The sequence below is a fragment of the Gadus macrocephalus genome, chromosome 5, assembly GCF_031168955.1.
Source record: "Gadus macrocephalus chromosome 5, ASM3116895v1".
Classification (NCBI taxonomy): domain Eukaryota; kingdom Metazoa; phylum Chordata; class Actinopteri; order Gadiformes; family Gadidae; genus Gadus; species Gadus macrocephalus.
The window spans coordinates 12,946,568-12,972,466 of NC_082386.1; the positions used below are offsets into that span (position 1 = coordinate 12,946,568).

At 48.7% G+C, this 25,899-nt stretch overlaps 1 protein-coding gene across 1 annotated transcript; it reads right to left on the reverse strand.

Moving 5' to 3' along the window:
* Positions 1 to 818: 818 nt before the first annotated feature.
* rpap1 (RNA polymerase II associated protein 1) lies at positions 819 to 25,778 on the reverse strand. Its single transcript, XM_060052468.1, has 27 exons — positions 25,698 to 25,778; positions 25,153 to 25,353; positions 24,836 to 24,984; positions 24,346 to 24,438; positions 23,709 to 23,871; positions 19,556 to 19,738; positions 18,832 to 19,053; positions 17,762 to 17,877; positions 17,540 to 17,638; positions 17,183 to 17,284; positions 16,433 to 16,600; positions 15,679 to 15,867; positions 15,146 to 15,280; positions 14,490 to 14,660; positions 13,259 to 13,416; positions 12,016 to 12,186; positions 10,794 to 11,001; positions 10,093 to 10,202; positions 9,695 to 9,890; positions 8,991 to 9,137; positions 7,899 to 8,041; positions 4,743 to 5,154; positions 4,270 to 4,388; positions 3,540 to 3,771; positions 2,333 to 2,509; positions 1,896 to 1,952; positions 819 to 1,536 (listed from the first exon to the last, which is right to left on the reverse strand). Exons 2-27 carry the CDS (start codon positions 25,349 to 25,351, stop codon positions 1,387 to 1,389), a joined length of 4,269 nt encoding a protein of 1,422 aa, XP_059908451.1. The 5' UTR covers positions 25,352 to 25,353; positions 25,698 to 25,778; the 3' UTR covers positions 819 to 1,386.
* Positions 25,779 to 25,899: the final 121 nt, after the last annotated feature.

A 25,899-nucleotide genomic window follows, 5' to 3' on the forward strand; every position in this document is an offset into this window, starting at 1 on the left:
AATTTGACTGTGGCCGGCGAGGCTGGAGCCCAGGAGGACGCCATGCTGGAGCGATGAGCGGCGGGGCTGTGAGGACACGCAGGCCCCATGTGGTGAGGGCCACTTATCACACACCATAAAGCATAACAGGAATGCGTTGGTTGTGAAAGCTGCTCACACCGGGGGGTCCGCGTTGAAAACGTTCCCAGTAACGGGAGCGATCGGGCGACCTGTGTTGCACATTTAGCTCCGTCCTCCTCCGTCTGCTTCCTCCAGCGGGCGGAGACCGTCTTGCCGTCGGTCCCGATGGCAAGACGAGCGCAGGACACAGGCAGGCCTTTGTCGTCGCCTCGCCCCCCGCGGGCGTCTTCTAAATCTGATCTCAGACAAGCGACAGTGGAGCCAGCTTCAATGGGAAAGTAATGTGACCCATGTTGCTGCGGATTAGCGGGATTCGAGGGCGAGTGGTATTGATTGTTACAACGCCGGGGAACAATGCCCGCTGATTATCTGGGAACTTGGACATTTTAGTGGCCGTGGAGCCAGGCTTAATGCCCTGACAGCGATGGGGTAATTTGTGACCATTGCAGCTCATAATAAACCACATGAAACGCGTCTCGCCGCCTGTGTACTGACTATTTCCCATGAAACACTTCTCCATCTTACCGCCTGCTTGCCAACTGTTTCCCATGAAACACGTCTTACCACCTCAATATTTTATTTCCTATAAAACATTTAAAGTGCAAAAGTAAAAAGCTCTTGAAACGTTTTATAGGAAATCAAATACGGAAAAACATTTAAAGAGCAAATAAGAAGCCCCAAAAATAATCTGGTCCATGTATTTTTTAAAGTGTGTTTATTAAAAATGATGTTTACTAGGCTCACATATAAAATGCGTGGCTTTCTTCAAGCCTTTGATGTCAATAGTTAATTTGTAACAAAATAAGTAAAACATTTAAACATAAATGCAGTCATTCACAAACGGAGAACAGCTGTTTTTGGGCCATTTGCACCATAGAAAACTGTCAACATTCTGGCCAATTCATGGATTTGTATTATCCAACTCGTCCCTTGACAAAGTATCAAGTGATCACTTTCAACCCAAACTCTCCTTATGCTCTCTCCCCACGGCCTCATGTCAAAGCATGAGGAGAGGAGCATCCCCCTGTAAGACCTGGCAGGCTGTAAATTAAAAAGAGCTGATGGGACAGCTTGGAGCTTAGCGTCACAGCATCCTACCTCGTTTTCCACACGTCCGCTCTAAACTCTCCATCCTCCTCCTGTCATTCCCCCTCTCTCTCCCCCCCCCCCCCCCCCCCTCTCTCTACTCGTTCCCGCCCTCCCTCTGCCCCTCTGCTCTGGTCCCACCTCTCTGAACGTCTCCTCCTTGCGGTCTCTCACCCCCGGTCAGTGTGTCCCTCCGTGGCTGCTGTCCGGCGTGCCCAGGGCCCTCTCCAGCCGCTGGGCCCGATCAGGAGGCAGCTGCTGGTACGTGTGGAAGCCCAGCGCAGAGTCCTGCTGGGGCCCGCGGAACAGCAGCAGGTGGTCCTTCAGCACCTAGACCCCCCCCAAGACCAGATACAGCGTCAGACGCATGGGGAGGAGAGGAGGAGGAGGAGGAGGAGGAGGAGGAGGAGGAGGAGGAGGAGAGGAGCCTCGTGAGGAAGGAGAGGAGGAGGAGCTCTTAAAGGACTCGTCAGCGAGTGGTGTTACTAAAGGCCTTAATGAGGTTTATTTTAGACTAGCCCAGATCTTTCTCTTCTTCCCCCCCCTAGAGTTTAAAGTGATTTATGTTGGTGGTCTGGAGGCAGAAGGTAGAGACGGGAGAAACTAGGGACCGAGGGGACTTGGAGGTTTGGAGACGGACGGAAGGTATTGTGGGAGGGCTCGTTGTGAGGAGGGGGCAGTGGCCGTACCTGGTCGGTGAGGTGGTAGACCTTCCTCAGCATGCTGCGTTGGGCTGCTTCCACCGCCTGAGGACAGAGGAATCAGAAATACTCAGAGAATAAGAAGCAGCATAAATCACAATAATAAAATAAAGTAAGTTACAATAAGAGAAACAAAAGTGGTAATAAGTAATAGTAAGTAATGAGGTGTAGTAAAGTGTAAAGTGTAAGTGTAAAATCACACAATCACACACAATACACAACCACACAGAGACACACACACACACACACACACACACACACACACTACACAACCACACACAATCGACAACACTTCCCGAGAGAATCATCACAGAACACAACATACTAAAAGAAGGCGCAAACCACTGATAAAACTCTTCATCTCAGCGTTACTCAGTCATGACAATAAGACCCTTAACCCTAACCCTCTGGGCTACAGGGCTCACCTGCTGGGCGGGGCCCTCGGAGAAGAGGAAGGCGTTGAGGTGAGCGAGGGCCACGGTGTACAGCAGGGGGCAGCGGGCCTGCAGCAGGCCCCCCGTCACCAGGGAGCGGAGGTAGAGCTGCAGCAGGGGGAGGGAGGCCTCGGGCGGGGAGGTGTAGCGCTCCAGGGGCAGGCTCAGCTGGGGAGAGACCAGAGGGAGACCAGAACACGCTCAACACAGCTCAGAGCTGGGGAGGGACCAGAGGGAGACCAGAACACGCTCATCACAGCTCAGAGCTGGGGAGGGACCAGAGGGAGACCAGAACACGCTCAACACAGCTCAGAGCTGGGGAGGGACCAGAGGGAGACCAGAACACGCTCAACACAGCTCAGAGCTGGGGAGGGACCAGAGGGAGACCAGAACACGCTCAACACAGCTCAGAGCTGGGGAGGGACCAGAGGGAGACCAGAACACGCTCGTCACAGCTCAGAGCTGGGGAGGGACCAGAGGGAGACCAGAACACGCTCAACACAGCTCAGAGCTGGGGAGGGACCAGAGGGAGACCAGAACACGCTCGTCACAGCTCAGAGCTGGGGAGGGACCAGAGGGAGACCAGAACACGCTCATCACAGCTCAGAGCTGGGGAGGGACCAGAGGGAGACCAGAACACGCTCGTCACAGCTCAGAGCTGGGGAGGGACCAGAGGGAGACCAGAACACGCTCGTCACAGCTCAGAGCTGGGGAGGGACCAGAGGGAGACCAGAACACGCTCGTCAATGGTCTCAGATGGGGAGGGACCCAGAATACGCTCATCACAACGCGGCCTCCAGTCGCCATTGGTGATGTGGTCAGGTGAGCTGGCGCTCTCACAGTTTATAACCACTCACATCATCCATCCCTGTCACCTCACACCCTCCATCCCCCGTCACCTATTATCACCTATCATCTATCCCCTTTACCCATCATCATCTATCCCCCTTACCCATCATCATCTATCCCCTTTACCCATCATCATCTATCCCCTTTACCCATCATCATCTATCCCCTTTACCCATCATCATCTATCCCCCCTTACCCATCATCATCTATCCCCCTTACCCATCATCATCTATCCCCTTTACCCATCATCATCCATCCCCCCTTACCCATCATCATCCATCCCCCTTTATCCCCCATCACATTATCCCCCCCCCCCATCTCCTCCCCCCCCGTCCACCCCGTCCCTTACCTGCTCCAGCGTGACGCCCAGGGAGCGCAGCGCCCCCACGTGCTCCCCGAACACGGCCAGCCTCATGGCCGCACTGTAGCGCCGCTGCAGGGGCAGCAGCAGCCAGCAGCCGAACAGGGGGTCCCCGAACGACACCGCCTCGTACTGCACCAGCAGCGCCGAGTACAGGTCCTGGAAGGAGGCCAGGCCCGGCGGCGCCACGTCCAGGTCCAGGGAGTCCAGGCGGTCCGGCCTGGGGGGGGGGGGGGGGGGCTGCAGGTTAGACTAGAGGTGGGACAGAGTATTGTTACAGCGATAAATCGTCGGCCTTCTTCATGCTACACGAGAATCGATACACTGCAGCCAGATATCGATATAATTATAATTATTATTTTTTTAATTTATAAAAAAGAAATGTATGCTTTATTCATAAAGAGTTAGACAGGAGGTATCGCCCCAAATATCGATATTTTAATGAATAAAATAGGCGCTATAAACTGATTTCCCTGCTTCTCGAGGTGGCGCTCAACACACGAAAGAGGGATACTTGGCTAAAAATATATTCATTAACACAGAATCGCAATATTATCGGCATCGTGGACCATGTTTCGGATATCACATCGTATCATGAGGTACCCTGTGACTCCAACCCCTAGTTTAGAGCGTTTCAATGTTCAGTTCTGAGCTCCGGACGGAGCGACCGGACGTTAACCCCGTTGAAGCCGTCCCCCTCAGGGGGGGAGGGTCTGACCTGGTGAGCAGCCGGAGCAGGGCCCAGAGCAGCCGCTGGACGGGCCTCTCCAGGAACAGGTCGCTGGCGCTCAGGAACACGCAGGACAGGCGCGCCAGCTTAGCCACGGGGGGGACCGCCTGGGAACCAAAAAACAAACAATCATTTAATTCCAGAGAAAACAGCGGGGGTTATTTTGGTAACAGAAAATAAGTCTTTTTTTACCAAAAACAGATCCGTTGGCACAACAAAAGGCTAAACAATTTTCGAGTGCAAAGCCAAATCTGAATGCCATGCAAAGCCAGAGCAGATCTCAGATCTCTGCAGATGCACTCCGCTACAAAATCCCCCCAAAGATGATCAAATGTTTAAAATGATGCAATTTTTTGGGTCATATCGCAACACGAACCGCAAAAAAAGACCAAACATTGCAATACGATTTTTTTCCGAGTATAAGGGTGTGATGACGAGTCCCCCCGGGGGGGGCGGCCTACCTTCAGCGCCTCCTCCCTCCACACCTCCAGCAGCAGCAGCCACTGGAGGCAGTGGGTGACGGCCTGCAGGGCGCCGCGGGGCAGCTCCTCCACCTGCAGCTCGCCCCCGCCCGTCCGCTCGTACAGGGTGACCAGCGGCAGGTAGGGCCAGTCGGCGGGCAGCGCCGGCCCCGGCCCCAGCTCCGGGAGCAGCCGGGAGCGGACCCAGGGGGTGCGGCCCAGGTAGGCGTCCTTGGAGCCCAGGACGGAGGGCTCCAGGTGGGCCAGGTGGCCCAGGTAGCAGCCCCGGAGGGACGGCAGCTGGACACAGGCCTCGCGGAGGAGGGGCCCCACCGCCTGCAGGTGGGGGGCCCCCGCGTGCAGCTTCAGCTCCGCCAGCTCCAGGGCCTCCGGTCCCCCGCTGTGGCTCTCCCTGGGGGGGGGGGGGGGGGGCAGAGACGTCAGGGCTATCCACGGGGTGCTCTCGCTCGGTGCTTTCAATGTGAAGTGCAGAGTAAATGAAGGGGAATGCGTGACGAGCGGCACACTGCAGCCCCCATGCAGGGCGTCTGATTCAGCTAATCAAAGAGAGCTCGGGCTTTCATACATTATTCATTAGGTCCTAGCTTTATGTTCAGCCGCACATGCTCAGAAGAACAGGGGATCTGTTGGAAAATGTGCTAAAATCCAATCACACTGTGTGAAGAATTGTAGGACAATTTTAAAAGCACTTGATTACCGGTTTCACCAAGTCATCTTGTTGATAATTAAGCCTGTTTGCTGTTCAATAAGCCCACTTGTTGTTCACTAAGCCCATTTGTTGTTCACTTAGCTCCCTTGTTGTTCACTACCTCTGAAGCCATGTGAAGAAATTGCAACCTGATTTCAAAGGCTTTGCTCATTTCCTGAAACCTGTTTTCAATTGCTAAACACAACAAGACCCAGACAGGCGATGATCACTGCTCACGCAGAACGACCGGGCTCACTCAGATAAACACGGTTCACTCAAAAGAACGTGGCTCACTCAAAAGAACATGAACCGGGGTGATTCAGATGACCGCGGTTCCTTCAGAAGAACACGGCTCACGCAGAAGAACAAGGTTCACCTAGAAGAACACGGATCCCCTACAAGAACACGGTTCACTCAGAAGAACACGGCTCACGTAGAAGAACCGGGCTTGATTAGATGAACATGGCTCACTCAGAAGAACACGGCTCACTCAGAAGAACACGGTTCACTCAGAAGAACACGGTTCACTCAAAAGAACATGGCTCACCTAGATGAACAGGGCTCGCTCAGATGAACACAGGCTCACACAGTAAAACACGGCTCACTCAGATAAACAGAGACCCACAGAGCACTCTGCCCTGTAAATACACACACACACTCACTCAGTTACGCCCCAACAAAACCAACACCGACGTAGTTACAGTTTCCCAGGGCGACCACTCTCCCGGTTCCCTGGTGGAGGCGTCATGGTCGTGAACTCATAATAAAGAACATGGATTCCCCTGGCAAGGATGTTAATCCAATCCATAATAAAAAAATAAATGATTGCCCTGCAGATACACGCAATTACCGCAGCAATAACGAAGCACGAAGACAGTGACGCTGCGAGGCCCCATTAAAAACTTTAGGAATAGCTTTGATCACCTGTGTGGACCGACATCATGAATGAACACACGGTGAAGGACTACGTGGATGTTGTCACCGTCATCGTCCCCGCGCAGGGGACCGAACCACCTACCAAGTGAGCCCTTGATTTCCCCCCGCTTTGCTGTCTAATCACTTCCAAATGGGAGAAATGCTCGCCAAAAATGTCCAATTAGTCACAAACAGCGGAATTCACTAATGTTCTCTCAGTTGCTTCCCTTTCATCAAGGATTAGCAATTTTCAACAAAAGGTAATGAAGCATATTGGAAACCCAGCCTTTATTACAGGAAACGACACCCATTTCCTTCCTACAGTGTGCTTTCTTTGGTCCTGATTGCTTTTCTCATCATTTCTCGACAGCAGCAGGCGTGACGCCCATCACGAAGACCACTGGAAGAGGACCTCCCCAGCGACATCTCCAGCCCTGGGACGTACCATTCCCACAGCTGACCATCGCTGTGCAGGTCCACTCCCCAGACACCATCAGAGAGACACCACAACGGGGCTCCACCTCCACAGGAGTCAACGAGCCTCCACCTCTCTGACCAGCTGACCTCCTGCTTAAGGTCAGCAGGAGGTGAGGAGGTCGGCTAATCATCTTGGGGGACGGTCTTCTAGTTGATAGATTATGTTTTGATTTCAGGATGGATTTGAATCGTCATTAAAATACGATACAAAAGAATGTCACTATGCTACCTTGTAAATGTGGCTGCCTTCCATCACATTGTTCTGTGGTTGTATCTGATGATATTATTGCATCCCTCCCCACAGACCACAGAGAACGATCAATCGACTCCACTAAACACTCTGTTTTCCCTGACCAGTCCAATCTGACATTGTGAGATCGTTAGAGTGCGGTCCAGATGTTTTTTTACGCAGAACCGTCTGGGAATACGCCCTTGAATAACAGTCTGTAGGGGCATGCACTTAAAACACCTGGACGGTGATTGGACGAACCGTCGGCCCATCACAGTCTATCGCGTATCTCGTAGGACACGTGGTTCCTCGGAGGACGCTGATTGGTCTGAACCATCTGCGGTTCAGCGTTAAGCTGCCTCTGAGGGGAGGAAGATCTACTGGCCAAGCTTTTGATTTAACAATGGACTCAAGACTCTCCAGAGTTCACCTAGAGTCCTAGACTTTACACTCCCCCCTTACCCCCCACCCCTCTTACACACTTATGTCGTACATCCTGGCACTTAACAATAGTACTTGGCACCATGTAGCATCTTATCCTAGCTATCTTTGTTGCATACAGGGAATGGGTTAACCTAGTGATTGTTAGTGCTTGGCACTTCTCTCTAGGAACATCCTTTCTGTACCGACAGCGTTCTATTGTTGTTTCTCCTTTTTCTGACAAATGTACTAATTTTAAGTCGCTTTGGGTAAAAGCGTCTGCTAAATGCCCTGAATGAAATGTAACATAAATGTAAACAAGACCCTGCATGCGTTTCATCTGCCGGTCCGGCCTATGTTGGTGAGATGGGATTATTGTGGAGCAGGGGTTGGGGAGTCGACTCACGGGAGGAAGTCCTTGCTGAAGACGACGGAGCACAGCAGGTCGTGAGCCAGGTGCTCACTGCCCGGCAGCAGCCAGGGGAGCAGCGCCATCGCCACCTGGTGGTACAGAGAGGCATGCCGCGCCACGGCCGCATCCTTAGGAGCCTGGAGAGAGACAGAGAGGGAGACAAAGGCAAAGAGGGAGATGGAGAAAGAGGGAGAGACAGAGAGAGAGAGAGAGAGAGAGAGAGAGAGAGAGAATTACACAATAGAAAGAAAGAGGGAGATGGAGAGAGAGGGAGAGAGAGAGAGAGAGAGAGAGAGAGAGAGAGAGAGAGAGAGAGAGAGAGAGAGAGAGAGAGAGAGAGAGAGAGAGAGAGAGAGAGAGAGAGAGAGAGAATTACACAATAGAAAGCAAGAGACTATGAATCGATCCAGATATTGTAGACCGGCCTAAGTTTTGAATAACATAAGTGAAGAAAACAGACTGATTATTTACATTTTCTAAATCTAGTCATGGGATTATCTCACAGGACCAGAACCAAACCCCTAGTGGTGGAGTGTCTGTCGAGGAATTATGATGAGGTCAGAAGAAGGGAATAAGATCTCGATTATGAGGTTTATTCACTCAGAGAGAGAAGTACATTCACCACTGGTAGAAGTAGTCGTAGCAGTAGTAGTTGTATTGATAGTAGTAATAGTTGTAGCAATAGTAGTAGTATGGTAGTAGTAGTAGTAGTAGTATAGTAATAGTAAAGTAGTAGTAGTAATATAGTAGTAGAAGTGATAATAAGGGTATAGCAGTAGTAGTAGTTATAATAATAGTATAGTAGTAGTAGTAGTTAGTAGTAGTATGGTAGTAGTGATAGTAGTAGTAGTTATAATAATAGTATAGTAGTAGTAGTAGTTAGTAGTAGTATGGTAGTAGTGATAGTAGTAGTAGTTATAATAATAGTATAGTAGTAGTAGTAGTTAGTAGTAGTATGGTAGTAGTGATAGTAGTAGTAGTTATAATAATAGTATAGTAGTAGTAGTAGTAGTTAGTAGTAGTATGGTAGTAGTGATAGTAGTAGTAGTAGTAGTAGTATGGTGACGTAGTGTGGGTGGTGCTCACCACTCGGTGGGCCAGCCGGACCAGCAGGTAGAGCAGGTGGTGTTCGTGACGTAGGACCCAGGCGCTGGCGTTTGACAGATTGGGCGTGGCCCGACAGCAGCTACCAAGGTAGCCAATCACAGGCTCCGATACGAGGAGACCGCTGAACTGATAGGGTGAGAGGGATGACAACACAAGGTGAGGAACTGGGAACCACTTTAAGCAGTTCTTGTCATCATCACATGGTAGCGTTGTTGGGGCATTGTTTACAGTGTGGTCGTCCTGGCACTTAATGCAGGCACTTATTGTGAGTTTGTACATCCTGCCAATTAAAATAGTACTTGGCATGTGTAGCGTCTTATCCTCGCTATCTTTTTTGTACACAGGAATGGGTTAACCTAGCAATTGTTAGTGTTGGGCACTTCATCCCTACGGCAACATTACAGTGTGATGGAGGTTAGGTCTTGGTACCATCGTTTACAGTGTGATGGAGGTTAGGTCATGGTACCATCGTTTACAGTGTGATGGAGGTTAGGTCATGGTACCATCGTTTACAGTGTGATGGAGGTTAGGTCTTGGTACCATCGTTTACAGTGTGATGGAGGTTAGGTCATGGTACCATCGTTTACAGTGTGATGGAGGTTAGGTCTTGGCACCATCGTTTACAGTGTCATGAAGGTTAGGTCTTGGTACCATTGTTAATTGTGTGATGAGGGTATTGGTACCTTGCTGCTGAGGCCTTTATGGATGCCGGTGATGGAGTCCAGCAGGACGCAAAGCGCTGTTAGAAGAGGGAAGGGAGACGAGGGAACAGCCAATCCCGGGCCGTCCTTCCATCCCGCGCTGGCCAATCCAGGCAGACTAGGAACGGCCTCCGGACCGGGACCATGACCCTGGAGGTCACACACGGCGGAGCATGACCTGGGGAAGGGCAGAAGGGAGCTAGAGTCATGTAGCAGCGGCCACAAGGGTGAGGCTGCTCCTCAGACTGCATTAATTAAGGATGCCAGAGGTGTCTGGCTGGGAACTGAACGAGCTAGCCCGTACACTGGGCTGCTGCTGGCCGGCCACCAAACATAACAACCACTGCAAGATGTGGAAAGAATGTGCAAATGAGACTGACTGGAGGTTTGTAACGACGTGTTGAACGGCACTGTGCGACATCAGTGGCTGCAGCACCTCTGATGTGAGCCGTTCCAGCTCTTGGAGTGTGTCCACTGGCTTGAAACAGTTCTGGGGGGGGGGAGAAAAATAAAGAAAGAGAGAAAGAGGGAGGACAGGATGTGATGCAGGACTAATCATATGCCACCAAGGTGTTGCATCACTTGATCATGTCTTCATGAACTCCATGAAGGAGTGTTTTGGAATGTGACCTTATCATCTCCCTGTTTACGTGTGCATAGCCAAGACGATTCATAGTGTACATGGTGAAGGCGCTAAGTTCAGGTATAGTTGGATGTTTATTTTTTTTGTTATAGCTAACAAGCTGGTGGTGGAAGTCATTCACTGCTATATTCGTACAGCAACGAGAACACGCAAGCCGGCTAGCATCGGACATCCAAGGCTAAGCTAGGCAAAAATGTTAATTTTCTTTTGCATTCAAACCAAGTATTATAAAAAGGAAACCCTCAGTTTTGCATTTCTGGCTTTAGTAGAAGTGTAAGGCAGTAGTTTTATACTTCTGTGGAGTTCTTAATAGTCGGAGACAAGACCTTATATGGGCAGACAAATAACTTTGGACTGGAGAGGTCTTAGGGAGGCGGGGCTAAAGCTCCACTATGATGGACCAGAAGAAGAACCAACATAAGGCCGGAGAGAGGGTACCTGCTTGGGGAGCTGGTGGTAGTGCGCCCCCAGGCAGAGCAGGTACCCAGGGATGAGAGCCAGGCTGCTCTCCCTCCTCCCCGCCGGCCCGTCCAGGCCTGCCACCAGCCCCTTCAGCTGCCCCACCAGGGGGGCCTGCAGCCCGGCCACGTGGCCCCAGGACACCGGGGGGGGAGGGGGGGGCGCGGGGTCCTCGGGGCCTGGACTCCTGGAGGGAGGAGGAGTCACACGTGTTTAATGATCGAATTATCATTTAGATTACAGTGTATACTTCTCCAATGAACAGGAGAAATGTATATTGGTTGACATATGTCTCTCGGTTACTGGTCATTCAAATGCTTTTGCTGCTGCTGAGGTGGGAATAATAAATAAAACGTTGCAGTCAAACGTTTGCCTGATGAAGGGCTATCCCTGATAGATCTATGATTGCAAGTTAAACGGGCTGCTTGTTTGTCGGCAACATTCAATGTCCTCTTCCCTCTCCTACGCTGCGGCCTCATGAAACAGATGTGCAAAGTGTTCTGTTCTGAATAATATATAAAGTATCAAACTGCATCCCTGGGCCTACAGCTGTCCCCAGCCCGAGTGAGACATGTTGGAGATGCTTGAACTACATTCACACACTTTAATATACTGAAGTACTGGCACTGGGCCACTCTATAATTGATACTGTTTGTTCTGTCTGTTCCGTTTGTCCTTACTTTTGCATCTCTTTTTGTTTTCCTGAGCACTACTTTTTGTTTTTATTGTATTGCATTATATCCTGTGTCTTCCACTGCTGCTGTGCTCTGACAAGATAACGTCCCCTCCAGGGGATTAATAAAGTTGTATGCATCTATCTATATATCAGTATCGATATCAGTATCTATCCATCTATATATCTTTATTCACTCTATATCAGTATCTATATCTAAATCAGTATCTATATCAGTATCTATATCTGTATCGATCTATCTATATCCTTATCTATATCTGTTTCTATATCAGTATCTTTATCTGTATCTATCTATATCTGTTTATATATCAGTATCTATCTATCTATATCAGTATCTATCTATCTATCTATCTATATCCTTATCTATATCAGTATCTATCCATCTGTTCACCTCACTCTGAGGCCCTGAGGATCAGGTAGGGACGAGGCCTCCTGCTACAGCCTTACAACACCAACACCAACCCCTCCCCTCCCCTCCCCTCCGCCACGTCCCCCCGGCCCGCTGACCTGAGCATGGCGGCGTGCAGCTCCTGGTGGCACCCTGCGCTGTGGGTGACCTGGGTGAGCAAGGCGAGCAGGGCCTGCACCCTCTGCCGCTGGGGGGCCCGCAGGGGCCCCGAGGAGTCCAGGTCCCGGGTCACAGCCTGCAGCGCCCGCAGCAGGACCGAGTACAGCTCTCTGGGGACGGAGCAGCGCGTTAGGGGGGCGGTGGAGGAGCGAGGGTCACACTGAGGAAGACTTTCACAGATCTGACGTTGTTTTAAAACGTGATGGAAAGGGTGTTGAAGATCTTGGCTGATACTGGAACTTGTAATGGTTTTGAAACGTCTCTCCCTCCGGAATCCTCTGAGAAATATAACCTGATATAGGCCACAATAGATCACCTAATGCGTAGCTTTAGGGCTGTTGGAAGTAATCAAGTCGAGTTGAGGGTGTTGAAGGCAAAGAACCACAACCCCGAAGAACCGCAGAACCAGAGCAACCCAAGGAGCACGGGAACCTCAGAGACTTCTGAATCATCCTTCATCGTCATGAGGTGGAGATATTAATCAACCCAGTGTTATTGTCTGAACTAATTAGGATGAGAAGACTAGCATCACCGAAACAAGGGCATAGCAAAACCGAGTACACATGTTCTCGTTGGGACTTAGGCGTGCATTGATTCATTTTTTGGGGTATTTACGTCATACATGTTACTGATGAATTTCGGCCACTTGTCCTAGCAGCACATAGTCTGATGATTTATCAGATCATTAATTAGGTCTCTCCGGGATTAGGGTTTCCTGTCTATCCCTGGACGTTAGGGTTAATCAGAGGGGGTGACGCCATGGACATGCAACCAAATGTAGCGCAGCATCAAAGGAAAACTACAGACTTCTCTGGGGTTGAAAATAGTTGGAAACAATTGGGATAATGTGAGAACACAACTGAACAAAGAATAGATCGTACAAGTGTGAGATTTGAAAGATCTGTGAGAAAGGTACACTATACTTTCTGTATACTTGCACTATACTGACATTTATTCTTCAATAAAATGACATTAAGTTGGACTGTTTAGAGTGGTATTTTTCATTCATAAGAACATCCGATATTTAGCAATATTATAGAAAATGTCCCACAATTATTATTCCATATCGCCGTGCCCTAAAGTTCGCATGAACGTAGGGGCCCAACTCTCTACATTATTCAACAAAAAAATAACAATTTCCCTGCGCTTTTATTTTGTATTTTCCCATGTTGTGATATTTACATGTAGGTGTCGCAGGCCTGCCCGTAGCTGGCTGCCACGGCCCAGAGCCTGAAGGCCTCAGCGGAGACCCGCAGCGCCTGGCCACTCTCCAGCAGCAGCTCCCCGGGCTCGGGGCTCAGCAGGCGGGAGAGACGTTCCCTCACGCCCAGAGAGCTCAGCTGGGGGTGAGGGGCAGAAACACAACAGAGTGAGAAGGCATTTTGCCACGCCGGTACGGTTGCGGCTTGGCGGATGTTACAATTTCACTGTTTTGCCTGTGTCAAACCAAGGGGATACATTCCCCCCCCGAGTCAAGGAACCGGCTTTCTTAGTTCATTGGAGTAGGTAGGGCTACGCACGTAGAGTAGACCTTTTTTAGAATATTTTGCATTATATGCATGCAAAGGGGCGTTTTTTTTTTATTATTATTCAAGCCACTCGCATGCAAGAATGAGGAGACTACATCTGAGGGTAGGCTACAAACACGGTTAACTACTGACGAAGTGCAAAAACGCCAACATATTCTATATTTGGCTGACCATTAATTTTTTATCCAGCTGAAAGCCTCTTAAGGAAAGTTCCTCTTCTACTTTCTCGTAGATCGCACCATCTTTCCCCATCTTTGTTAAATCCATCACCTTCGGTCCCATGATGGTCAGAAACTCGCAGAACATTTTACGTCATCAACACCTCTACCCAAGTCCTCAAGTTACCTCGGTCAGTCTAAACGCACGGACCATTCCGGGGTAAAGGCAGGTATAAGATCGTCATATCTGGTAGCGTAGAAACGAAGAGAGAAGCTCACGGGCGCCGAGAGAGGCAAGTGTGTGTGCGTGTGCGCGTGTGTGTGGAGGACCTAACAGAGAGACGATGAGTGTCCCTCAGGCTGTCACCATTCACAGTCCCTCAGCCAGGTGCAATCTACCGCCCCTTTTTAACCCTTTCTAATCATAGCCCTGGATGGCCTTTAATATGCAAAAAATCAGACACAAATACGATGTAAAAAAACGTTGTAAAATAACATAAACAATATTATTGAAAACACCAGCCTTTTCAGCCATAAACAGTTCAAACATAACTACATAATAATTGTCAAATAATACTCCATCAAGATTGACTCCATGATTCCCTAGAGTCAACCACAGTGGAAGGTATAAAAGCATTAGATAGCATCACATGACTAGTGTCCACCAAATATACAAAAAACTAAATATGAGCGCAGGGAAATACTTTTTTTAACAGCGTTACTTACCAGCCGGGCGCAGGCGTGCCTCCCCGAGGTAGCCAATACCCTGAGGAGCTTCAGGGCCCCAGCCAATGGGAGGCCGTACACAGACGGGGGCGGGTGCAGAGACGGAGCGCTCCAGGAAGTAGGCAGGAACTCGGACATCACCACATCCATAAGACGAGGGCAGTCCAGCACCTGAAGAGACGGACCAAAGGTCAGAAACAGCGTCTGGAGGAAACCCACACTGTCCACACAGACCACCTGGAGTCCTCACCACTACCATATATCCAAGGAAATGTAATAAATATGTATTAAATACATCCAATGCAGTTTGCTTTGGATAAGGGATAAAAGTGATAAAGTGATGAATTAATGACACTATTATCCAAAGCAACTGACAATAAATGAATTTGTCAGAAGAAAGAGAACCAACAATATATTGGTGTCGTTTCAGTAAGGATGTTCATAGAAACGAGTGCCAAGCACTAACAAACACTAGGTTAACCCATTCACTGCTACAACAAAGACTCTACACAATGACAAGTACTTCTTAAAAAACAAACTACCTTTTCCTTTAAACAAACCCTGTCCTGTGTAAAAGGATCCATTGAGGATGCTTGGAGGAAGACTGAGAACACAGAGCCTAGAACCTGAAGAACCGCTCTGGGTCGGGGTCACACCTGCGTGGCCGCGTGGGAGGAGTGTCTGCTGATCCGGGTCAGCACCGCCAGGAGGTCCTGGACCACCCGCGGAGAGGGGCGGACCACCTCCAGGATGTAGCGCAGTCGGGACAGCAGCCCCGTCCTCAGCAGGCCCTGAAACCACCGGGACAGAGGGGGGCACGGAGAGGAGCGATGAGCTGGTTCACTGAGACAAGCACCGCTCTGCTCTTCATCACCAGGGACACTGAACCCTTCTGCGTGGTGAGGGCTTTACATTTAGGGCGTTTAGTGGACGCCTTTAACGCAAGCGACTTACAACGGTCCATACACACGTTCACACAACGACGGCGGTGTCAACCAGGGATCGAACCAGCAACCTTCCTGTTACAAGCCAAGCATCTCTCCCTCCTGAGCTAAACCGAGCTTTATAAACCCAACACTGTTTAGATCTGTACAAATTGTGCTGCTACATTGTGAGGCTAAAGGAGTTGGAGTGTGATGAACTACCAGCGAGCGCGTGGCTACATGCTCCCGTCCACCTCGCCCGTTACCTTGACGACGTCATGCCGGGCGACATCGTGGTCGTGCCTCCGCTCCTCCTTCTCCTTGGCGCTCAGCCTCATGTTCTCCGGCAGGCCCTGCTCCTCCTCCTCCTCCTCCTCCTGCTCCTCCGTGGAGCAGGGCAGCAGGGGGAAGGAGGCCAGGCCGCCCGGCCAGGAGAAGCTGTGGTCCAGGAAGGCCTTGGGGGGGGGGGGGGGGGGGGGGCATAGGTCAGTCACATGACAGTCACATGACAGTCACACGGACTACAGCCCACAAGAGATGGCCGATGAATCACTACGTAGCTTGACATGAAGGACGTACTACTAGTATTACCCAAGGCCTCCAAGATGAACCCATCGTCATGTAACAGCCCATTAAAGTCTTTAAATGCAAATCCACTTAAGAGCCATGATACTTACTTACTTTAGAGGCAATCATTTCTTTCTCTCCTTTTTCTTCAAGATTGTTTAGTTGATGATGGATAATTGAGTCTCCACCATAATGTAATGCAATCTGTTATATATATGTCCTGCAATATGTAATAATAATGAACATTTGACCAAATATCCTTAGTAATGAAGTCATTTCACCCATTAAGAGCTTAATAAGAATGTCAGAAGACATGTCCCTTCCTACCCCAGGGGGCAGCAGCTCGCCCTCAGGAGTCATGACGACAGCAAATCAACATCACAGTCATGACCTGGATAATGACGACTGAGAGCCGAGGGGGGAGAAGAAGACGCTACGCAATCTCTGCCCTACCTCGTCCTGGTCTGACACCAGCAGGGCTCTGAGCGCGTGTGCCGCCGCCGCCATCACCCCCTCCACGTTGTCGTCCAACGCGAAGCGCAGCAGGAAGAGGAGGCCGGCGTCCAGCAGCGTGGTCATCACGCTCCCGCTCAGCGCCGACGCAAACTGCCCGGCGCGCGCCTGGGCGGAGGACGACACAAGAGGGGGAACGTTTGGACAGACCCTGGTGACACCGGGTTCGTGTGGTGGGTCGGGGGACACGCTGGTGGCAGACTGCTGGACAGATATTCACTGCCACCTAACATTTACATTAAGCTCGTTTAGCAGACGCTTTTATCCAAAGCGACTTGCAGTAAGTCCATTTGGCAGTTGAAAGAGAAACCATATATCGTTGTCGGTACAGTAAGGATGTTCATAGAACCAAGTGCAGTCACTTCCAATTGGTTATGTTAACCAATTCCCTGTATACAACAAAGATAGCTAGGATTAGACGCTACACAATGCTTGGTCCTATTTCTAAGACAACATACAATAAGTGTGCTCATTAAGTGCCTGGACTTAGACTTAGACTTTTACTTTATTTACTTTATCGTTGTTAAATTCTTTTTCACTCCATAGTACATTTGTCTTGACTTACAACGTACAATTAGTGTGCACATTAAGTGCCTGGACATACAAAATACTAAATACAATAAGTGTGCAAGAGGGGTGTGGGGGGGGTGTAAGGGGGAGGCTATGCGGAGCCCGGGTGAAGGCCTGAACCTTGGTGAGGATGCTGGCCAGGGTGTTGAGGGACAGACTCCTCTGCTGGATGACCTGGCTCCGGGATAGGAGGAAGAGCTCCTGGAGAGAGTAACCCGCCAGCTGCAGAGAGAGGGAGAGCACATCGCCTCAGTCAGCACAGAGCGTGGGGTGGGGGGGGGGGGGGGGGGGGGCTCTCTAGTCCGGCCGCAGGCCGAGTGAGAACCAAGGGAGGGAGCCAGCATCGTAACTGCCCGGATGCTTGGATAATCCTGCCGGTGTCTCCCCATGATCATGCTCCATTAAACAAATACTTTTCTTTGCAGTTATTTGTCATGATAAGCCAGGAAGGCCCCCCCCCCCCCCCCAGACACTAACCTCGGGCTCCTCTCCGTGGTGGTGCAGACCCAGGTGGGTGGGCAGGTCTTCGTGGGGGGAGATCAGGGAGCCGGCGAAGTCAAAGCGAGCCTGCATGGCCTGTCAGAATACAGGAGAGCCAGGTGGGGTTAGAAGATGGAGCATGCATCCCATTAGGTGGTCAGTTACGTAAATATGATCTTAAAACAGTGGGACAGACCACTCTGACCCCCCCAGACCCACCTTCTGGGTCCCCTTCCTCCTGGGACCTGGCAGGTCTCTGGTCCACTCCAGCTTGTCCGGCTCCAGCTTGCCCATGTGGACCCACTGCTTCTCGGGCTTCAGCGGGAGATCCTCCTCTGAGGAAGGAGGAAGGGCCTCTGGGGTCAAAATGGATGCTCTCAACATGGCACCCAGAGACACCATAAGAGGGCCCAGGACTCAATGGCCTTCATGGTCATCTAGTAGTTCACATGAAAGAGGGGCTTTCACGCAGGACATGTTTTTCACTTCATGTTCTTATCCTAGCTATCTTTGTTGTATACGGGCAATGGGTTAACCTAGCGTTTCTTAGTGCTTGCCACTTTTTTCTTGAAAATCCTTTCTGTACCGACAGCGATTTACTGTTGTTTTGTTTTTCTTTCTTCTGACAAATGTACTTATTGTAAGTTGCTATGGATAAAAGCGTCTGCCAAATGTCGTAAATGTAAATGAGAAATACATATTGACACAAGCCCTCACCAATCTTCCTCGAGCTACTGTAACTGTGTCTATCTGATCGCTCAGACGTAGAAATCAGAAAAAAACTATTCCACCACGCTAATGTTCGTTTCACAACCCTAAAAGTTGGATTCACTGCGCTTTTGAGAACAGTTTGTGTAATCCATTAGGGATGTTCTCAATAGGCTGCGTTTTCTTTGCAGGGTTGGCAGTAAACCCATTAGCCAGAGTGGCTACGACTCGCTTTGGATGGCCTCTCCGTTAATCAGACAGAGTGAAATCAATGCTCAGTTACAGGAGCCCCCAACATACAGCCTGCGATTCTGCAGAAGGCCTGATGAGGGGAAGGGAGGAAGCAGCAGGAGGAAAAAAGGAATTAAAAAGAGCTAACCAGAGGAAGAAAGGTGAAGAGTAAGGAGCAGGAGGTGGCTGACTTTTACACCAATTACCAACAAACGCACTAAGCTTTAGAATCCCTGACAATTGGTGGATTCTTTGCAGCTCAATGAAACGGATTCACTCACATATAAGGGAGAGCCACAGCTCACCGATAACTGACGGACATGGAAGACTCGTTATCGAATGAACCACACCTGTGATGGGAGGCAGCGGTGATGGCTCTTCGTCTTCCTGATCTAGCTCCTCCTCTTCCTCTCTCTCCATCTCCTCCTCCTGCTGTGGTTCTGACGGGGAGGGAACACTTTTCGCTGTGCTGTCCCTAGCGACTCCTCCATGCTGGTGGTCTTCACCGGAGCCTGGGGGAGCGGTGTCCTGGTGGGCTCGGCCAGCCTTGATGAAGTCCACCAGCCTGGGGTCTGAGAGGGGGGGGGGGTAGTGTTACTGGCAGCCGCTGGAGGGGCTGATGGGGATTGGCTGTGGTCTGGTAGCAGACCCAGAGACACACAGAACGTCTTTCTAGGACCGGGTCTTTGGAAATAATGATGAATGGGATTGACCAGAGGAGTGTCTGGAAATCATGAGCCACATAACATAACGGACTGAATGAATGAATTATTATTTTTCCTGTCTTGAGGCACTATTGGACAATTATATATATATATATATATATATATATATATATATATATATAGATATATATAGATATATATATAACACTAACACAACACAAACACTTGTAAAACCGAGAAGAACATTTCACAATAAATGATCACAGATTGACCCATACCGTTCTCATTATTATTGAGATAACCAAAGTAACATACAATATGCACAACACCTCTATACAGAACCCTCTGCCATGGTGGAGGGCCCCACCCCCCTAATGCTCCACCAGCAGTGTAGCAGGTCTCCACTCACCCAGCTGGGCCAGCAGCTTCCGCTGCTCCTCCAGTATCTCTCCCCGGGACATGGTCTGCAGCATGGCCTGGTTCTCCTGATGGATCCTCAGGGTCTCCGCCGAGCGGTCTGGACCCCCCAGGCCCTCGCCCGACAGCAGCCTGGGGCCCGAGGGCAGCCTGGGGCCCGAAGCTTCCCTCAGCGCTGGGGGGGGGGGGGGAGAACGAGACATAAAGAGAGCGAGAGAAATAGAGGGGGATAGGAGGGAATAGGAATAGGAATATAAGTGAAAGTGTCTAAAACATAAACATAACCTGTTCGGTTCTCAGCTGATATAGAGGCTATTTGTTATGGAGAATTACTCCCAACTGAAACATATGGGACTGAACTCCAATGTCTGAGTTAACCTGGAGCATCCATGAGCAAGATGCCTCCTGCTCACATGACGTCTGAAATTCACTGCAAGATGCTTTGGATGAAAGCTTCTGCTGAATGGTCACATAAAATTGCAGTAGGGCCGAGATCGTTTATTGGCCTGTGGCATGTGCCACCGCGACCACTGACATACCATGGCATATGCCGTTCTGGAACGGTAACTGCCGTTCTGAAACGGTAACTGCCGTTCTGAAACGGTAACTACCGTTCTGAAACGGTAACTGCCGTCGCGACCACTGACATACCATGGCATATGCCGTTCTGGAACGGTAACTGCCGTTCTGAAACGGTAACTACCGTTCTGAAACGGTAACTACCGTTCTGAAACGGTAATGCCATGGCATATGCCTTTCTGGAACGGTAACTACCGTTCTGAAACGGTAACTGCCGTTCAGGTGGAACGGTAACTGCAGTTCCCAACAATGGTATGTGACACCAGCATAACTCCTCCGTATAATTTCAAGACAGGTATTGCCATAAATGTAAAGGTATATATATTTGGTATTTATTGACACAATATCACAACATAACGCCGTAAATAAAGGGATTTACACGTTTCTCTCGTCCGTGCTGTTGTTAGGATATTTCCGATCTGTTTTGTTGTTGCTTTTGTAATGACAGATGCTTTTGAAAACAGCCGGACTTGCTCCGGTGACGGTAGTTATAGCCTAGCCTTCTAGGTGGCCATAGAGCTAGTCTATTGCTTTGTTCCAATATCCATACTATCCGCAGTCATTATACTTTATTTTAGTATGACTTCTTTTTTTATATAGTTTGAGTACGTAGTGCGTTGCAATTAAGATCAGGGCGAAAGGAAGTGTAGTGAAAGGACCCGGATGGTATACTCAAACGGTCAAACCGATGAGTGTGGATTGATGTACACCTTTCGTGCTCCACGGCAGCGATCTAATAGCTACGTAGCTGAAGAGGCGGAGCCAGGCTGAGCCAACGTCGGCGCATTTTCTTTAATAGGTCCATGCATTTTCCACGTATCCTGCATTAATGGAGTCATTTTGTTGTTTTAATAGCTTTATAACTACTATGTGTAAAGAGTTCACCGTTCAAAGCGAGATGTTTATTACGGTTGCGATCGTAGTTTCCGGTTAGTGCACCAGAGCCAGGTCCCTATAGGGGTGGCACTGTAGGCTATGGCTAGACAGTCATCCATTTTTCCACTCGTGTTTTATCAAGATGTTCTAGTAGCGTAGACTATAATAAAGCCTATACTGTATGACTGCTTCAGCTCATAACTATTCAATAGGCCAAATATTAAGTTTTGCATTTGTTGTTATTGGTGTTTAACCAAATAATTTAAGCAGGCCTATAGGTTCCTATCATTTAACCCTGATCCAGTGTCATAAACCTTTCTATATCGACATGATCCAGTGGTATCATGGCATACAGGCCACCGTTTTTCCGCTGGCATGCCACTCATGTAAAATGGTATTACCAGTTTCTACTGGCACCTACCGTTTTTCCGCTGGCATGCCACTCATGGAAAATGGTAATTACCAGTTTCTACTGGCACCTACCGTTTTTCCGCTGGCATGCCACTCATGGAAAATGGTAATTACCAGTTTCTACTGGCACCTACCGTTTTTCCGCTGGCATGCCACTCATGTAAAATGGTAATTACCAGTTTCTACTGGCACCTACCGTTTTTCCGCTGGCATGCCACTCATGGAAAATGGTAATTACCAGTTTCTACTGGCACCTACCGTTTTTCCGATGGCATGCCACTCATGGAAAATGGTAATTACCAGTTTCTACTGGCACCTACCGTTTTTATAAGAATGATTGTGTAGCTGTGAATCATGAGTGGTATGTGTGTATGAACGGGCAAATACCACAGGAAAGGAATATCTACTGGCAAACGGTAGGTGCCAGTAGAAACTGGTAATTACCATTTTCCATGAGTGGCATGCCATCGGAAAAACGGTAGGTGCCAGTAGAAACTGGTAATTACCATTTTCCATGAGTGGCATGCCATCGGAAAAACGGTAGGTGCCAGTAGAAACTGGTAATTACCATTTTCCATGAGTGGCATGCCAGCGGAAAAACGGTAGGTGCCAGTAGAAACTGGTAATTATCATTTTCCATGAGTGGCATGCCAGCGGAAAAACGGTAGGTGCCAGTAGAAACTGGTAATACCATTTTACATGAGTGGCATGCCAGCGGAAAAACGGTGGTTCCAGTAGGAAATGGAACTTCCGATTAACATAATTGGCTTGCCAGCGGAAAAACTTTTGGCCTGTATGCCATGATACCACTGGATCATGTCGATATAGAAAGGTTTATGACACTGGATCAGGGTTAAATGATAGGAACCTATAGGCCTGCTTAAATTATTTGGTTAAACACCAATAACAACAAATGCAAAACTTAATATTTGGCCTATTGAATAGTTATGAGCTGAAGCAGGGGCATACAGTAGGCTTTATTATAGGCTACGCTACTAGAACATCTTGATAAAACACGAGTGGAAAAATGGATGACTGTCTAGCCATAGCCTACAGTGCCACCCCTAACGGAAACTACGATCGCAACCGCAATAAACATCTCGCTTTGAACGGTGAACACTTTACACATAGTAGTTATAAAGCTATTAAAACAACAAAATGACTCCATTAATGCAGGATACGTGGAAAATGCATGGACCTATTAAAGAAAATGCGCCGACGTTGGCTCAGCCTGGCTCCGCCTCTTCAGCTACGTAGCTAAGATCGCTGCCGTGGAGCACGAAAGGTGTACAATCCACGATTCCACACTCATCGGTTTGACCGTTTTGAGTATACCATCCGGGTCCTTTCACTACACTTCCTTTCGCCCTGATCTTAATTGCAACGCACTACGTACTCAAACTATATAAAAAAAGAAGTCATACTAAAATAAAGTATAATGACTGCGGATAGTATGGATATTGGAACAAAGCAATAGACTATAGCTCTATGGCCACCTAGAAGGCTAGGCTATAACTACCGTCACCGGAGCAAGTCCGGCTGTTTTCAAAAGCATCTGTCATTACAAAAGCAACAACAAACAGATCGGAAATATCATAACAACAGCACGGATGAGAGAAACGTGTAAATCCCTTTATTTACGGCGTTATGTTGTGATATTGTGTCAATAAATACCAAATATATACCTTTACATTTATGGCAATACCTGTCTTGAAATTATACGGAGGAGTTATGCTGGTGTCACATACCATTGTTGGGAACTGCAGTTACCGTTCCACCTGAACGGCAGTTACCGTTTCAGAACGGTAGTTACCGTTCCAGAAAGGCATATGCCATGGCATTACCGTTTCAGAACGGCAGTTACCGTTTCAGAACGGCAGTTACCGTTTCAGAACGGCAGTTACCGTTTCAGAACGGCAGTTACCGTTCCAGAACGGCATATGCCATGGTATGTCAGTGGTCGCGACGGCAGTTACCGTTTCAGAACGGTAGTTACCGTTTCAGAATGGCAGTTACCGTTCCAGAACGGCATATGCCATGGTATGTCTGTGGTCGCGATGGCAGTTACCGTTTCAGAACGGCAGTTACCGTTCCAGAACGGCATATGCCATGGTATGTCAGTGGTCGCGGTGGCACATGCCACAGGCCATTAAACGATCTCGGCGTCTCTCTAAAATTGACCACCAAATTGTTTCGATGTCAACTTCGAGACTGCCATTCTACCAGAGGAAAGTGTACAGCAGACACACCGGTAGAGGCCAAACATTCAGTGTACGTACGGCCGCGTGCTGCAGGAGAAAGGTGTGTGTCCATGCTGGTCTCCACGGGGGGGCTGGGCCCTCTGGCTGCACGGCCCGATGGACCACTGGCCTCCTTGAGCTTCTCAGCGGCTATCTGACGGGCGAATATACTCCTCCTCCCGCCTGCTGCGGCCGCTGGGACCTGAGCACAGATCCAGGGTTAGAGGCAACAGGCAGCAGTTTAAATATCAATGATACAGTCCATTAACAATTATTACAATTCCATTAAATGTTATGAATTGATTGGTTGTACATGGCCTAATATTAGCTGCCACCTTTCTCTCATGGCAGAATTGTCTGCTATCCATTTTATCAAACACATTGTTTTTATATTGTTTAGTAACAAACAATATGTCCATTAACACTATTCTTAGCATCCCTGGCAGGTGAGATCCCCATTCTGTGTTCCTTCTCAAGGTGTGAAGACGTAAAGCTCTTTCGAGAATTTAGCTGTAATGTAACGATTAAGATCTATACAATTAAATGTGGGTTAGTTGACTTCCTGTCCGGGCCTGTTGACTTCCTGTCCGGGCCTGTTGACTTCCAGTCTGGGCCCGTTTACTTCCTGTCTGGGCCTGTCGGTAACCTGCTGCTTCTACCTGTTAACAGGTCTCACCTTGCTATCTGGTTCTGTGCGGTGAAGGACTCTGGGAAATGCAGTTCCAGAGAATGTTGGCAGAGAGACCAGGCTTGAGCTGGTGTCTCGCTCCTATCAAGAGAAATGAAAAAGGATAAAAAAAACACAGTGAAACGACTGATCAGGAGGTAGAGAGGGTTGGCTGGTAGCCGGATGGTTGCTAGCTTGATTCCAGGAGCAAGGCACCGCACCCTAACTGCTTCTGATGAGCTGGCTGTCGCCTTGCGTGGCTGACACTGCCGTCTGTGTTTCAAAGCGCTTTGGGTGGCCAGCGCTTGTGTTAGAAACGTGCATTCCATTTACCATTTAAAAACAAATAATGATAATAGACAGACCTGATATAGTTGTTTGGGTCCTAAATGACAACGCTATTTGTGGCATGATAAGATAGATGAGATAACCAATGAGTTTAATTTGTGAATCTTTTTAACTCTTGCACAACGAGTGAGGCAGTACAGTAAATACTCACAACAATCCTAGAAAGCACAGCGCTGATGTGAGTGTCATGCTTGTCTAGAACCTCCTCCGTATCCTGGTCTTCAAAGCGAACGCGGTTTTCTTTAGAGCAAGACTTTTTTGATGGTGCCGGTGTTAGAGACGGCATGTCATCAGGGAGATCTTCAGAAAACAAACACATGCATTCATACCTTAGTTTAATTGTGTTTTTATTGTAAACGTAACCATACTAAAACAAACTAATGCTACACCTATGCACTAACATACTTAAAGTGCGTAATGTCTCTAGATGCACTCATTTCTAGAAGATGCCATAAAGATGTCATTAACCTTCTATGGTGACAATGTCTCTCTGGCATTCTCCTCCTCCTCCTCCTCCTCCTCCTCCTCCATCTCCATCTCCTCCTCCTCTCCTCTTGTCTGGCCTTCGGATCACTTTAGCCGCAAGAGGAGCACCAGAGACCAGGAACCGCTCCTGCTCTTTGAGGAGGTCTGCCTCAGAGTCGCTGGGTTTTGGACGCTGCAGCATGCCTTTAGTGGATAACATTAAAATATCAATCACATCAATAACCACAACAATTATTCGGCTATGCTCCACCGTCATGGGAGCAGCGATAGTTCATGAATCAACAAATACATTTGGAAGATAAGAAGTACCATCATAAATCCTATCTAAATCTAATTGTTAAAACGTATAGACAGGTTAACTTGACTTCTACGCACTGTAACGTTTAGCACATTAATCAACGTTACAGCTAGCAAACAGTTAACACTTGTTTACGCTTGAACAACGACCCTATTTTATGCATTATGAGACATTCACCAAGGTTTATGACATATAAATTGTTTAGAAATGTACAAAAACGGAGGCTGACCTATAGAAATGCTGGTTTTCTTGCTCCGCAATAAGCATACAAGTGCAAGTTTTACACGGAGTGTTTTGCTGTGACACACGAGTCCGCCTTCAAAATAAAAGCTCCACGGGTGCGTGAAATTTTACTTTTTAATATTTGTGCCTGCCTGAGAAATAATCTTGATGTAATTGTACGGTTCTATATTATATTATATATATATATA